Raw genomic sequence first — 12423 nt, forward strand, 5'->3', positions numbered from 1 at the left:
TGGGCCCCCCACCGGGACCCCCGGCTCCTCGTCAGGGTGGAAAACCTCGGCTTTCCACGCCGGCCGCCCCGCGCGGCCTGCTCGGGAGGTTTGACATGAGCAGCTGAGAAGCTGGGCTCCACCCGGAAGCGGAAGTGACCCCGGAGGGAGCAACACCTGACAGGGACCGGGCGGCCCTCAGACCCCGCGGTGGGCGGGCGGGGAAGGGGTCCCCCCTCTCTTTCCCAGCACTCGCCCCGAACCCCCTCCTCACCGCCCGCCCGGCGCCGGCAGCGGTCACAGGACAGCCATGGCCTCCCGTCGCCCCCCATGGCGCCTTCAGACTCCAGTGGGGACCCCCTGGCTTGAATTTTTAGGTGGAAACGGGGGTCACAGCCACCTGTTCACGTGGACGGGACGCTGGGCTGAGGCTGGACCGCCGGTGGCCGCTCTGCGGGACCCCACACAGTCTTGTAACACGGATGGGGTTGGTGGTCTTAGACACCTGACGCGGACGGACATTTTCTCGGAAATTGGAGCTTCCCTGTTGGAAAACCATCGACTCCACGAAGGCATGTTCTACCCCCCCGAGTCTCCTGATTCATGAAGAACTCAGAGTAAACTTGGAGGCCCTGGGAAGACAGCCCTTTTGAGATTGGGAAAAAATTAATTTAAAAAAGATGATGTTTGTGAGAAGTTAGTCAAGACTCTGAGCTCCCTGGGTTCTCAGGCTGGAAGGAGGCCGAGGAAGCCCAGTGCCCGTTGGGACACTCAGCTCTGTTGTCCTCCTGTCTTAACTCTGCCCCCAGGGACCGTGGGGGTCGCCCCGGATGTGTGTGTTCCCCGAGACAGACCCGAGTTCCTGCTAAGGTTCAGAGGGCACTGCCCCCGAGTCCCGCAGAGCCTGAATTACCAGATAGTTGACGCCTGCAAAGGTCCCTGTTGGTATATTAACTTTCAACAACCTTCCGACTATTGATTGCGTGGGTATGGCCTGTACAAAATTCAATTTTGGCCAAAAAGGGGGAAAAATGGTTTGTCATGATGTATTGGGCCCGTGGCAGCATGGGGGACACGCTTCAAGAATATAAGGTCTACAGCTTTCATCAAGGGAACACGCATGTAGTGGTCGCTCCTGATAAGGCTCAAACAGCATTGAGAAAAGTAAGAGGATGCAAGGGGGGGAGAAGGGGGGAGGATGGCATTGCTACCTAAATGCAATATAGATAGCCCAGCTTTTCTGTTTTTTTTTACATGACCAAGAAGGATCTAAGTAGGATTCTGAGTTAACGGCATCCGTGTGCATGCTGATCACACTCCCCCATTTTCTCCCCACCCTTCAGATTGCAGCCCATCTTTCAAAGACAGAGCGAGCTCACTTGGGACGTCCTCCGGGAGCCTTTGCTGACCGCCAGCCTCCCAGCCTTCACGGTGAGTATCCCCGACGCAGGCCTCCAGCGGCGAAGGCTGCTTGTCGTGTCGTTTCCTAACTTGCTAAGACGCCTTCTTCAAGTCATCAAAGAGGAGCCTTTCTAGACCTCCGTCCCCCTGATTGGCCTTGCCCACTTCGTCCTTCTGGAAAAGACGGAGATGGGTTTAGGAAACAGGTTGAAGTTGTCTTTCAGGAACAAGAAATGGGATGTATGTTTAGGTATTTGATTCATTTAGCTTCAGGTCTGTACTGTTTTAACAGGTCTTTCTGTGAGCAGTCCTGTGCTAGGTTCCAAACAGGAGGCGACTTCTTGTCCTAGGGATGTTCAGACACCTGCAGGTGCATCCCCCCCTCTGTCAGGGATGTCCAATCAGTTACAGAGCAGATAGTTGACCTGATTGACCTCTAAGGATTCCCAACTATAATATGTCCGTGAACAATGCACCCATGAGACTCCCAACTAGTGTATAAATTCTTTGAAGCCGGGTCTGTGTATGGTTCACCTAAGCCAGTGTTATTCAGACCCATTTTTGAGTCATAAAATCAATGTGTTCATCCATAATTACAATTTTAAAAAATGAAATGAACCCAACTGTTGTGGCTCAGTGGTTGAGCATTGACCTATGAACCAGGAGGTCGCGGTTTGATTCCCCATCAGGGCACATGCCCCAGCTGAGGGCTCCATCCCCAGTAGGGGGCATGTGGAAGGTCGATCAATGATTCTCTCTCATTGATGTTTCTCTCTCTCCCCCCCCCCCCTTCCTGTCTGAAATCAATAAAAATATATTTTGAGTCCTAGCCGGTTTGGCTCAGTGGATAGAGCATCGGCCTGGGAACTAAAGAGTCCCAGGTTCGATTCCAGCCAAGGGCACATGCCCGAGTTGTGGGCTCGATCCCCCCCCAGTAAGGGTCGTGCAGGAGGCAGCCAATCAATGATTCTCTCTCATCATTGATGTTTCTATCTCTCTATCTCTCTCCTTTCCTCTCTGAAATCAATAAAAAATATATATAAAAATAAAATATATTTTAAAAAATGAAAAAGTATGAAGGCATAGAAAATAACCAGGTAAACCACCCATAGGAAGGGTAATTTGGGTTTTGTGAAAGTTTGGTTCCTATAGCACAGACATGTCTGTGCTTTACAAAATTAAATCCGTTTCTTCTGTAAGCCATTCTAAAAAAAAAAGAAATGTGAAAAACACTCATCAAGGACAGTCCTAACTGAGAAAAACTCAAGAAAGAGGTGTTAGATACCTAAATGACAGATCACTAGTACTGTCCAGAGCAGTGCCTTAGCTAAAAATGGAGAGCTACTAGATTTTAAAAGGGTGAGATGGAACGGGGTGTTCATAATAAAACATAAAACCGGATTTTCACAGACATCTTTGTAAAACTAGTGGAGACTGTTACGCTTCTGTCCAGGTTTAAGTTTAGTATCTCAACCTGGTACCTAGCAACATGAATATTATTCAGTTTATTAAAGTTCTACGAGGAAGAGGTAGTTTTCAGGATTTCAGGTATCCCTGGAGAGGGATATATTTATATTTACTTCTCTAGCTTCGTTCTTAGCTCTTCTTTGTCTGGAGTTCTAAAATTGGTGTGTCCGACGTGAATGGTCCCGGGAGAATGCTGGGAAGAGCACAGTTCTTAGAGTCAGAACACTGAGTCAGCTGGTTGGCCGTGGGCAAGTCATGTAACTTTGCTGTGCCACCGTCATTTTGTCTTTGAAGTGGGGACAGTGAGTGACACTGACCTACTGGCTGCATAGAATTGATGTGAGTCAACTGAGATAAATATTTGGAAAAATACTATGTTGAAAGGTTTCCAAGTATAATTTAAGTCCTTCACCATTTCAAAAAGAATTTGAGGCCACTAAGTGTAAAGATCGGTTTTATTATTATTAATATTTCTGAACTGTGAACTCTGTCGTCACTTTTCAACCCCAGCTCTGCCACTCAGCTGTGTTCCTGGGCGCCTCGAGGCAAACATCCTGAATCATGGTCTTCCATGAGCAGGGAGTTCCCAATAGCCGGGCAGTAGAGTGAAGGTCACAGTCATCTGGCTGTTGTACCTGCTGTTCCACGCACAGCTCTCCAGCGCTTGCTTATGTCTCCCCTTCTACAAGCATTCCATTCATGCCACGAGCATTCGGTTCGCTTCCGGCAGTGGGGTAGGGAGCCCGCCAGGTGGATCTAAGGGCAAAGACAGAATCGCTGCGCTGCTGCACGGAAGCGAACAGGTAGAAAGAGTCACCTCCTCTAAGCTAAAACGGTCCTTTTCTCCGTGGGCCCTTCAACTGTTCCTGAGACTCCGGTGGGGTAAACCACCGTTGTCTGAGGAAGTTTCCCAAAGGAACGGAAATAAACCAAGGAAGCGAGATGGTTCTTTTCTCACCGCACAGCTGGGATGGACGGCTTGGAGTAGTGTGTACTACCGCACTGACTCTCGTAGTAGGTCACACTACAAAAACAAACCCAAGACACATGTTAACACTAAGCTGTGTGTGCATAGATGCTACTCACTGCCACCCTGTGCGTAAGAGCAGACAGAATGTGGTAATCACGTGTGCTGATGTGGAAATAGCATCAGGACGTGTTATTAAGTTAAAAAGTCTGTATCCGAACATGTGCATGCGATTCCTTTTGGTCAATAAATGACTATATATGCAAACATATTTTTCCTGGGAGGAGAAAAAGCATAAACAGTGGTTTACCTTTGGCTAGAAGGACTCGGGTGGTGAGGAGGGAGGTTCTTATTTCTTCAGTGTTTGCATTTTCTAACTACATATAAGCATTATTTATTTATTTCGGTGACAGCAGGTTATTTGAATTTTGCTTTCTGTTTTTTGTTTTTGTTTTTGTTTGGTATTAATGTTATGTCTTTAAAGCACTCATGTTTGTTAAAGTACACTCTAAAACCATCAAAAAGTCATGAGAATTTATTCATAATAGAAAACATGCCAGATAAAGCCGTGATATGCATATTCAACAGGCATTAAATGAATATGTATATTTTTAAATCTCCTTTCCATTATCTGCACCTCCTGCGTTCTCAGATGGCTAACTCTGCACACACCCCCCCCCATCTCTCATTTGGTTAAATCCATCTGGGGAATAAAGGGCAAAAGACAGGCCTATTTATTAACTTTGAAAAGTAGATAAATAATTAATAGCCCCGGAGTCCCTTTGGACAGTCTTCCTCACTCTCAGTCTCATATATGCTGTTCGTCCTCCTGCCATGGCGATAACCATAAATGAAGGTAAAACGCAGTCATGATTGTTAACAACCCAATTCTAATTATTACGAGAAAGTACGTTTTCTGAATGTGTATGCACAGCCCAGGTAGAAGGAATGGCCGAATGTCCAGACTTTTAAAAATTAAAACTTTGAAAGACTGTAGTAGGTAATGATTCATAAAGTTTAAAAAAAAATGGTTGAAAGGATCTCTGGACTTCTCCAGTTAATTATTTTTATTTTAAAATTGTGCTCTTTATTAAATAATGCTAAATGTATAGGCAGATGTGAAACATAGTAGCCAACATTTATTTGTCAAGTTGGTTGACTGAACCCCAGAGTGCTAGTGATTAACACCGAAAGAGCAAGACAGTCGTAGCTGCTTTTCTGTGGCCTGTGGAGCTGTGCTTGGCTAACCCAGACCACAGAGGCTTGCTGTCTCCTTTAACACTAATGAGGTTTGTATGGTCACACACGTGAGCAGCCTTTCGGTACGCCTCTCTGAAATAGGAGGATGTCCAGTTTCCTGCTAGGCCTCTGACCCTTAGCTCAGAATATGTTGTGTTTATCTCTAAATTATTGACAAGTATTATGGAAATAGAAATAGATGTGTATAGACTTCAGAGTTTCAACAATACTGTCCTCATTTTGTTTCCAAGTGTCCACTCTTTCTGTCCTTATCCTTTCTTTCTGGTGATGGCACATGCCCATGGCAGGTCTCTGCTGATAATAAAGTCATACTGCCCTGGCCGGGGTGGCTCAGTTTTTCGGAGTGTCGTCCAGTGCGCCAAAAGGTGGCGGGTTTGATTCCGGGTCAGGGCACATACCCAGGTTGCGGGTTCGATCCCCAGTCGGGGCACTTGTGGGAGGCAACTGTCGATATTTCTCTCTCCCTTCCTCTCTATTTAAAAAAATAAAATAAAATAAAGTAAAGTAATACTATGAGCTAACACTAACCAGGCATTGTTGTAAGCACTTTACATACATTGTATTATTTTACCTTCTCATCAACCTAACGAGGCATGTACTTTCATGACCCCATTTTACAGAACACTTGGGTCCCATAGCTGCTGTGTGGGAGAGCCATGTGCTCACCCCTGCACTGCACTGATTTTCTGAAATGGCGGGTATTCGTCTGAAAAGTGCCCATTGTTTAAATGCCTAGGGGCCAAAAGAAGAAAGGGAAGTAAGTCCTATAAGTTACTTTTTGAACTTTGCTCTTCTTGTGTATATGAAACCTTGGTCCCTCCCCTTTGAAGCCCTCATCGTTAATAGTAGATAAGTGAGCCCATGAAGGAGAGGAGAAGGTTTCTCTTGCTCTAGAAGCTCCCACGGGGAGTGCCAGAAGGCTCCTTATCAAAGACGCAGTTCATTTCTCCAGAAGTCCTTGCTGAAGTGCAGCAGGATCCCTAAAAGGGGCCGTGCGCTAAGCTAGAGGTTGTCTCCAGGTTACATCTTGAAATGGTGAATCGGGATGAGTGACTTTTCTTTCCCTGTGAACTGGGGAAGCTCCAGACCTGGAGGGCTTGCTGGGTGACATGAAGTCAGGAGGCCTCGCTGGGTTGTTTGGACAACCCCTTGTCTCTGTCTAGTGGGGGATTCTAAACTGTAAGCCTACAGAAGTGTAGACCCTGGAATAAGAAAGAGGCAGGCTTGAGTCGTGTAGGAATTCATACTGCATCGTTCCAGTAGCAGCTCCAGCCAGGTCAGCTGGCAAAGGGAGCCACAGACGGCGGAGATGACGCTAGAGAGCAGACGCTGAACGCCCAGGGGTAGGGCAAGGAGGGTCAGTTCAGCGAGGCCACAGGAGCTTCTGTTAAGAGTCTATTCCTTTAGGGGGGGCAACCAAGCTGCTTAGACACCTCACATTGGCATATGCCCCAAAGTATGTGGGTAAATGACTGGTCTGCCATAGCCAGGTCCCTGGGGGACGGTTCTTTAACTGCTCTGAGAGGAGGCCGCTGTGTCTCTTGTGCTGGTCAGTGTGCAGGTGTCGTGGGCTCTCCTGCTTCCGGTCCTCGGCTTGATAATGCAGGAATGGCCACAATGCCTTTTTAAGTCCCTGTAGCCTCCATCACTACATGGTATTATCCGATTAGGTTGGGAAGGGTAGGAGAGAGGAGCCCTACAGAGCCAAAGCACATGAGACCTCTGATTTGCTATAGTTTCTGGAGGTTTTATTGCCCTGCTGGCATGGCTCAGTGGTTGAGTGTCGACCTGTGAACCAGGTGGTCACAGTTTTATTATGCAAGATTTTAAAATACATATATATATTTTATTGATTTCAGAGAGGAAGGGAGAGGGGGAGAGAGAAACTTCAATGATGAGGGAGAATCATGGATCGGCTGCTTCCTGCATGCCCCCCCACTAAGGATTGAGCCAGCAACCCAGGCATGTGCCCCTACCGGGAATTGAACTGTGACCTCCTGGTTCATAGGTCCATGCTCAACCACTGGGCCACACCAACTGGGCTTAATATGCAAGATTTTAAACATACACAGAGGTAGGGAGAGCAGTGCTGTGATGCCCATGTGCCCATCATCCAGCTGCAAGAGCCATCAACGCATCTATTCTTGTTTTAGGTGTCCTCCCGCTTCTGATTATTTTTAAGCAAATTCAAGATGTTGCTTTGTTTATAGTATATGTATTTATACTTCAGTATGTAGCTCTAAAAGATAAGTCTTTTGGAAAACATTGCCACAATATCATGATTCCTAAAAACCGAATAATCCCTTAATTATCATTGAATATGCAATTAGGGTTCAGATTCCCCCAACTGTCTCACAGTTTTTTTTTTTTAAACAGTTGGCTTGTGTGAAGCTTTACACATTGCAGTTGGTTGGTCTATTTCTAAAGCCTCTTTCTTTTTTAGAAGACATTTTTATTAAAGTATACTATAGAGAGGAGTGCACACATCCTTACGTGTACAGCGCAGTGGGTTTTCTCCTGCGAAACCACCACCCATGTCATGAGATAGAACGTGACCAGGGCCCCCGTGGTGCCTGACTGTAGCTTTAATTTGCATCACTCCAATGGCTAATGATGTTGAGCCAGTTTAAGATACATTTGGGGGGCCATGTGGATATTTTTTATGAAGTGCCTTTTCAAGTCTTTTGCTCCTCCCCCTTTTTCTTACTGATTTGTGGCAGTCTTCATACCTGCTAGAGATGAGCCCAGTGTTGAGATAACCGACTGCAGATTTCTCCTCCCACTGCGTGGCTTGCTTTCACTCCCTTAATGGTGTCTCAATGAGCAGAAGTTCTTAATGAAATCCGGTTCATCAGCTGTTCCCTTTATGGTTTGTGCTTTTTGTGTCCTACTTTAGAAGTCATTTCCTGTCCTCAAGGGCAGGAAGATACTCTGCTTACTTACCCCCTGGAAGTTTCAAGGTTTTGCCTTCCCAATTTATGTCTGCACTCCTTCTAGAATTTCGTTGTGTGATGGTTGTGAGATAGGGGCCAAGGGTCATTTGTTTTTCCATGAGGATATCCAGATAACCCAGAACCATTAGAAACCTCCACCCTTTCCCCTTTGCCCCACAGTGGTAGCGTTCTCATAAAGGAGAGGACTGTACATGTGTGCGTCTGTTTCTAAACTCTTTGTTCTATTGGCATAGCTGTGTTTCTTTATGCTTCAATTGACAAAAGTTGGTGTTAATACCATACTGGCTTAGATGCTGGGATTTTATAAGTTTTGCCATCTGGTATTGTAAATCGTTCAACTCTTCTTCTTCAAGATCATCTTGGCTATTCCTGTCCCTTTGCATTTCATAGAAAAAAATAGAATTATCTTGTCAGTCTCCACAAAAAAGTGCTAAGATTTTGACTGGGATTGAAAAATATCTATAGATTTTGGGGAGAACAAATAGCTTTATAATATTGAATCTTTGTGTCTAGAACTATGGCATATTTCTCCATTTATATAGGTCTTCTTCAGATTTTCTTGGTAATGTTTCTTGATTTTTCTGGATAGGTCTTATACACCTTTTGTTAGATTAATTTTTATGTATTCAATGTTTTTGATGCTAATGTAAATGGTATTATGTTTAAAATTTCATTTGCTTCTCTCTGTCCTAATGTTAAGACTATTGACAGGTACTTCATCATCAAAGATAAATTAAAATTTCATAGCAGAACTATCCTTTAGTCCTGGATTTTTCCAGTCTTGAACGTTTTTACAGTTTACACTTGCTTTCCACTTCCACGAAGTTGAACACCACAGCTGGTCGTTCGCTCTTTTAAAGGATCAGATGTGAGCTCTCCTTTCCGACGACCAGAGGCCACAGCAGGGCAGTGGTAGGAGGAATCACCGCTTACACTTACTGGGTACTTGCTCTGTGCTAGGTTCTAGTCGAACTACTTCATAAATACTAACTTATTTAATCATCACAGCTACCCCGTGAGGCAGGTTAGAGAACTTCCTTATCTTACAAGGGCGGCAACTGAGGCGCAGAGAGGCTGGATAACGTGCCCCAGGTCACACAGCTTACATCTGGCACGTCCAGGCCTCAAGGCCTCAAACCCAACTGGCAGGCACCAGAGCCCAGGTTCTTTTTTTTTTTTTTTTAAATTGATTTTAGAGAAGAAGGGAAAGGGAGAGGTAGAAACATCAATGATGAGAGAGAATCACCAATTGGCTGCCTCCTGCACACCCCACACTGGGGATCGAGCCCACAACTCTGGCATGTGCCCCTGACTGGAATCGAACCTGGGACCCTTCAGTCCACAGGCCAACGCTCTGTCCACTGAGCCAAGCCAGCCAGGGCCCATGCTCTTAACATCCTGTAGCCTTTTGGGTGGTAGCAGCAGATGAAGGCTAGCGTAGGAGGAAAGGAGGAAACTGGGGTCCCTGCAGGGCATCTGGTCAGAGAGCCAGCTGTCTACATGCTTTTCAGCCCTGGTGAGGTCCCCTTTGTGGACCCTGAGAAATAACCTTGGGGTTGGGGTGGAGGGTGCTGTAGAGGGGGCTGGGGTCTAACTTAGCAGTGACGGTCAAGAGAAGCGAACCATAGGTAAGGTCATCCGAATTTGATCTCCTGATCAGATTTGCAGACTGAAGAAATATTCCATTGAGTTGCTTTTCAATTTTATCACCTGAAAATTTCCTGGGAGTAAGTGGAATCATGCCTGGTGGTCTGTTCTTCCTCTGAGGCGGCAGGCACATCTATATTTAGACCAATAGTCATGCTTCCGTGTGATGGATCAGTGTGTGTCTCCAAAAATGGCCGTGCATCAAAATAACATGTGCGCATCTTTATGAACGAACAGAGGAGTCGTCCCCACGGTGGACCTAATGCACGCACTCAGAGGGACTTCCATACAGGTGTACTCATGAAGCAGGTAAACGAACACGGTGCTAGGACCACAGCCAGCCACTTGGGCATGTGTCCCTGAGCCCAAGGAAGCAAGCAGACTCAGACAGAAGGAATCTAGGGCTTCCCAGGCCAAAAGCATGAGAACCATGGATTTGGATAACACAAACCTCAAGCTGGGATTTCCTTTAACCTCGTCCTTTCTCTCACCTGCCACCTTTTGTGTGTCACTCTGCTCCATTGATTCCACCCTTTAAATAGCTTTCACATCTTTCTCCATCGCCAGGAATCGCTGGGATCCTTGATGTGTTGCTTTTACCTGATTGGACAACAGCCTCCTGAATGGTTGGTTCTTTAATTAATTGCCTTCACTGGTGCCAAAGTTATCTTTATGAGACGTAAAGCCGTCGTATCACTTTCCTGCTTAAACTGATCTCAGTGGCTCCCATTGCTTAGAGCAGTGGTTCTCAACCTTCCTAATGCCGCGACCCTTTCATACAGGTCCTCATATTGTGGTGACCCCCAATTTCATTGTTACAAATTGAACATAATTAAAGCATAGTGATTAATCACAAAAACAATATGTAATTATATATGTGTTTTCCAATGGTCTTAGGCGACCCCTGTGAAAGGGTCGTTCGACCCTCAAAGGGGTCGCGACCCACAGGTTGAGAACCGCTGGCTTAGAGGGTTAAAAATCAAATGCCCAGAGACTGGTCTATGAGGTTTCTTAACTGGCCCATCCATGCTCCTTCGAGTCCCCATCTCCCTCAGCCCTTCACCCACCATGGCACACCTGTGGCTCCCGGGCCTGTGGTCTGCTCTCAGGCTTGGAGCTCTTGTTGCGATGCTTCTCAACAATGTGCCTTCCCTGCCACCCCAATCCTCATCTTGGCCCTTTTCGCCACCTCTTAGCTTTCCTTACAGAGCATCCTCATACTCATCACGCCTGTCTTCCTTGGTAGAATGTAGAGTCCTGGAAGGAGGGTCTTATTCCCTATTATTTCCCAGGGCACGATAGGCACTTCACAGTTACTTGCTGTATAGATTCTTCCTTCCTTCCATCCATCCATCCTTTTAACTAATATTAATACTCACTATATTCAAGGCACTCTTCTACCTGCTAGATATACGCAGTGAACAAGACACAGAATTTGTATTTCCACTGAGCTTATATGCTAGTGAGAGAAGATAGGCAATAAAGAGATAAAGAAGCAGGACATATACCAGGTGGTGTGGATGCTAGGCTGAGAGTTAAAGCAGAGTCCTGCGACCCAGAATGCATGGGTAACTTGTTGGGTGGCCAGAGAGGGCCTTTCTGAGGGGCACCCCGGAGGCTGCGAGCTGCATGAGCAAGCAGGCAGAGGCCACAAAAGCCTCAGGGTAAGAATCAGTTGACTTAGAATAAACAGTGGTTACCTAAAGCCACGTTACAGGGAAGGAAATGCCTCTAAGAGAGACAGAACCAAAGAGATAGATTATGGCTGGTTTTGGAGTCAAAGGTAATTCATTTGTAACACATACTGGAGCCCTGGCCCGTGTGGCTCAGTTGGTTGGAGCATCCGCCTGTATACCAAAAGGGGGCAGGTTCGATTCCTGGTCAGGGCACATGCGTGAGGCAGCTGAGAGATGTTTCTCTCTCACATCAATGTTTCTCTCTCTCTCTCTCTCTCTCTCTCTCTCTCTCTCCCCCCCCTTCCTCTCTCCAAAATCAATAAAATAATAAGCAAAAAACACACCTACAGGATTCTTATCCGATGGCAAAATAAAAAGGCCCCGTTGTTCACAACTGATGCACAAGAGCGGTTAGGAGTGTAGGTGCCGACCACCCTTCCCCACTCCACTGGGCCCAGCTCTGTGTCGGGACGGCCTGTGTAAAGAAGCGGCCCAGTTAGAGTTCACTTGGCTTTCTGTTCTTCGTGCCGTCAGTTTGCCCAAGCCACACAGTTACAGCCACAAGAATGCGAACCCTTTTCTGTCCTCTGAAATGTGCCTATTTTTAACCTTTACAGTGGGAAAAAGCCCTTCATTTACCTATCGGTTATTATTTTCCAGCTTAATATTTTTTATTTTTTTATTCCCTTCCTGTGCCCCCCCCCGCCCCCCCTCCCCCCTTCTCCGGGGGAAAAGGTGCTGTATCAGAAATCCTGTGTGTGCTTTTGTGCCGGGTGAGCCGTGTGCACACACGGGCCATGGCCGAGGTTATGTAATAAGAGCTGTCCTGAGTGCAGTTGGCTCATGCGGAAGGCCATGCTGTGGCAACTACAGGTCTCACTGCAGGTAGCTGAGGGTGGACTCGCAAAGCAGGAATCCCGGCTCAGGGCAACTTGTTGGCCAGCTTTGTTTCCTGACTCAGACTCTTCCTTCGAAACCCCAGGTTTGGGTTCAAAAGATCCAAGAGCGTTCCGGTTCATAGACAAGCAATTCCTGCCACAGTCACGGGAGATACACAATTTTTATTTTCTCC

The 12423-nt window shown here is 46.5% G+C and overlaps 1 protein-coding gene across 6 annotated transcripts in view; it reads left to right on the top strand.

The window, feature by feature from the left end:
• The first annotated feature begins 7 nt into the window (after positions 1-7).
• CNIH3 (cornichon family AMPA receptor auxiliary protein 3) overlaps positions 8-12423 on the top strand; it is a 124837-nt gene continuing 112421 nt past the window's right edge. For 3 of the 6 annotated variants that reach the window (XR_001362181.1, XM_014539956.1, XM_014539953.1), the window contains exons 1-3: positions 8-551; positions 789-914; positions 1330-1410. Coding sequence is in view for 5 of the 6 variants with exons in the window: in XM_014539956.1 (XP_014395442.1) it covers positions 290-551; positions 789-914; positions 1330-1410 (469 nt within the window). In the remaining variant the exon portion in view is untranslated. Of the gene's footprint in view, positions 552-788; positions 915-1329; positions 1411-1672; positions 2005-3357; positions 3721-5694; positions 6655-12423 lie in introns of those variants that run through there. The other 3 variants (XM_014539955.1, XM_014539954.1, XM_014539952.1) reach the window with 3 other exon arrangements.

The sequence above is a fragment of the Myotis brandtii genome, unplaced genomic scaffold, assembly GCF_000412655.1.
Source record: "Myotis brandtii unplaced genomic scaffold, ASM41265v1 scaffold231, whole genome shotgun sequence".
Lineage (NCBI taxonomy): Eukaryota > Metazoa > Chordata > Mammalia > Chiroptera > Vespertilionidae > Myotis > Myotis brandtii.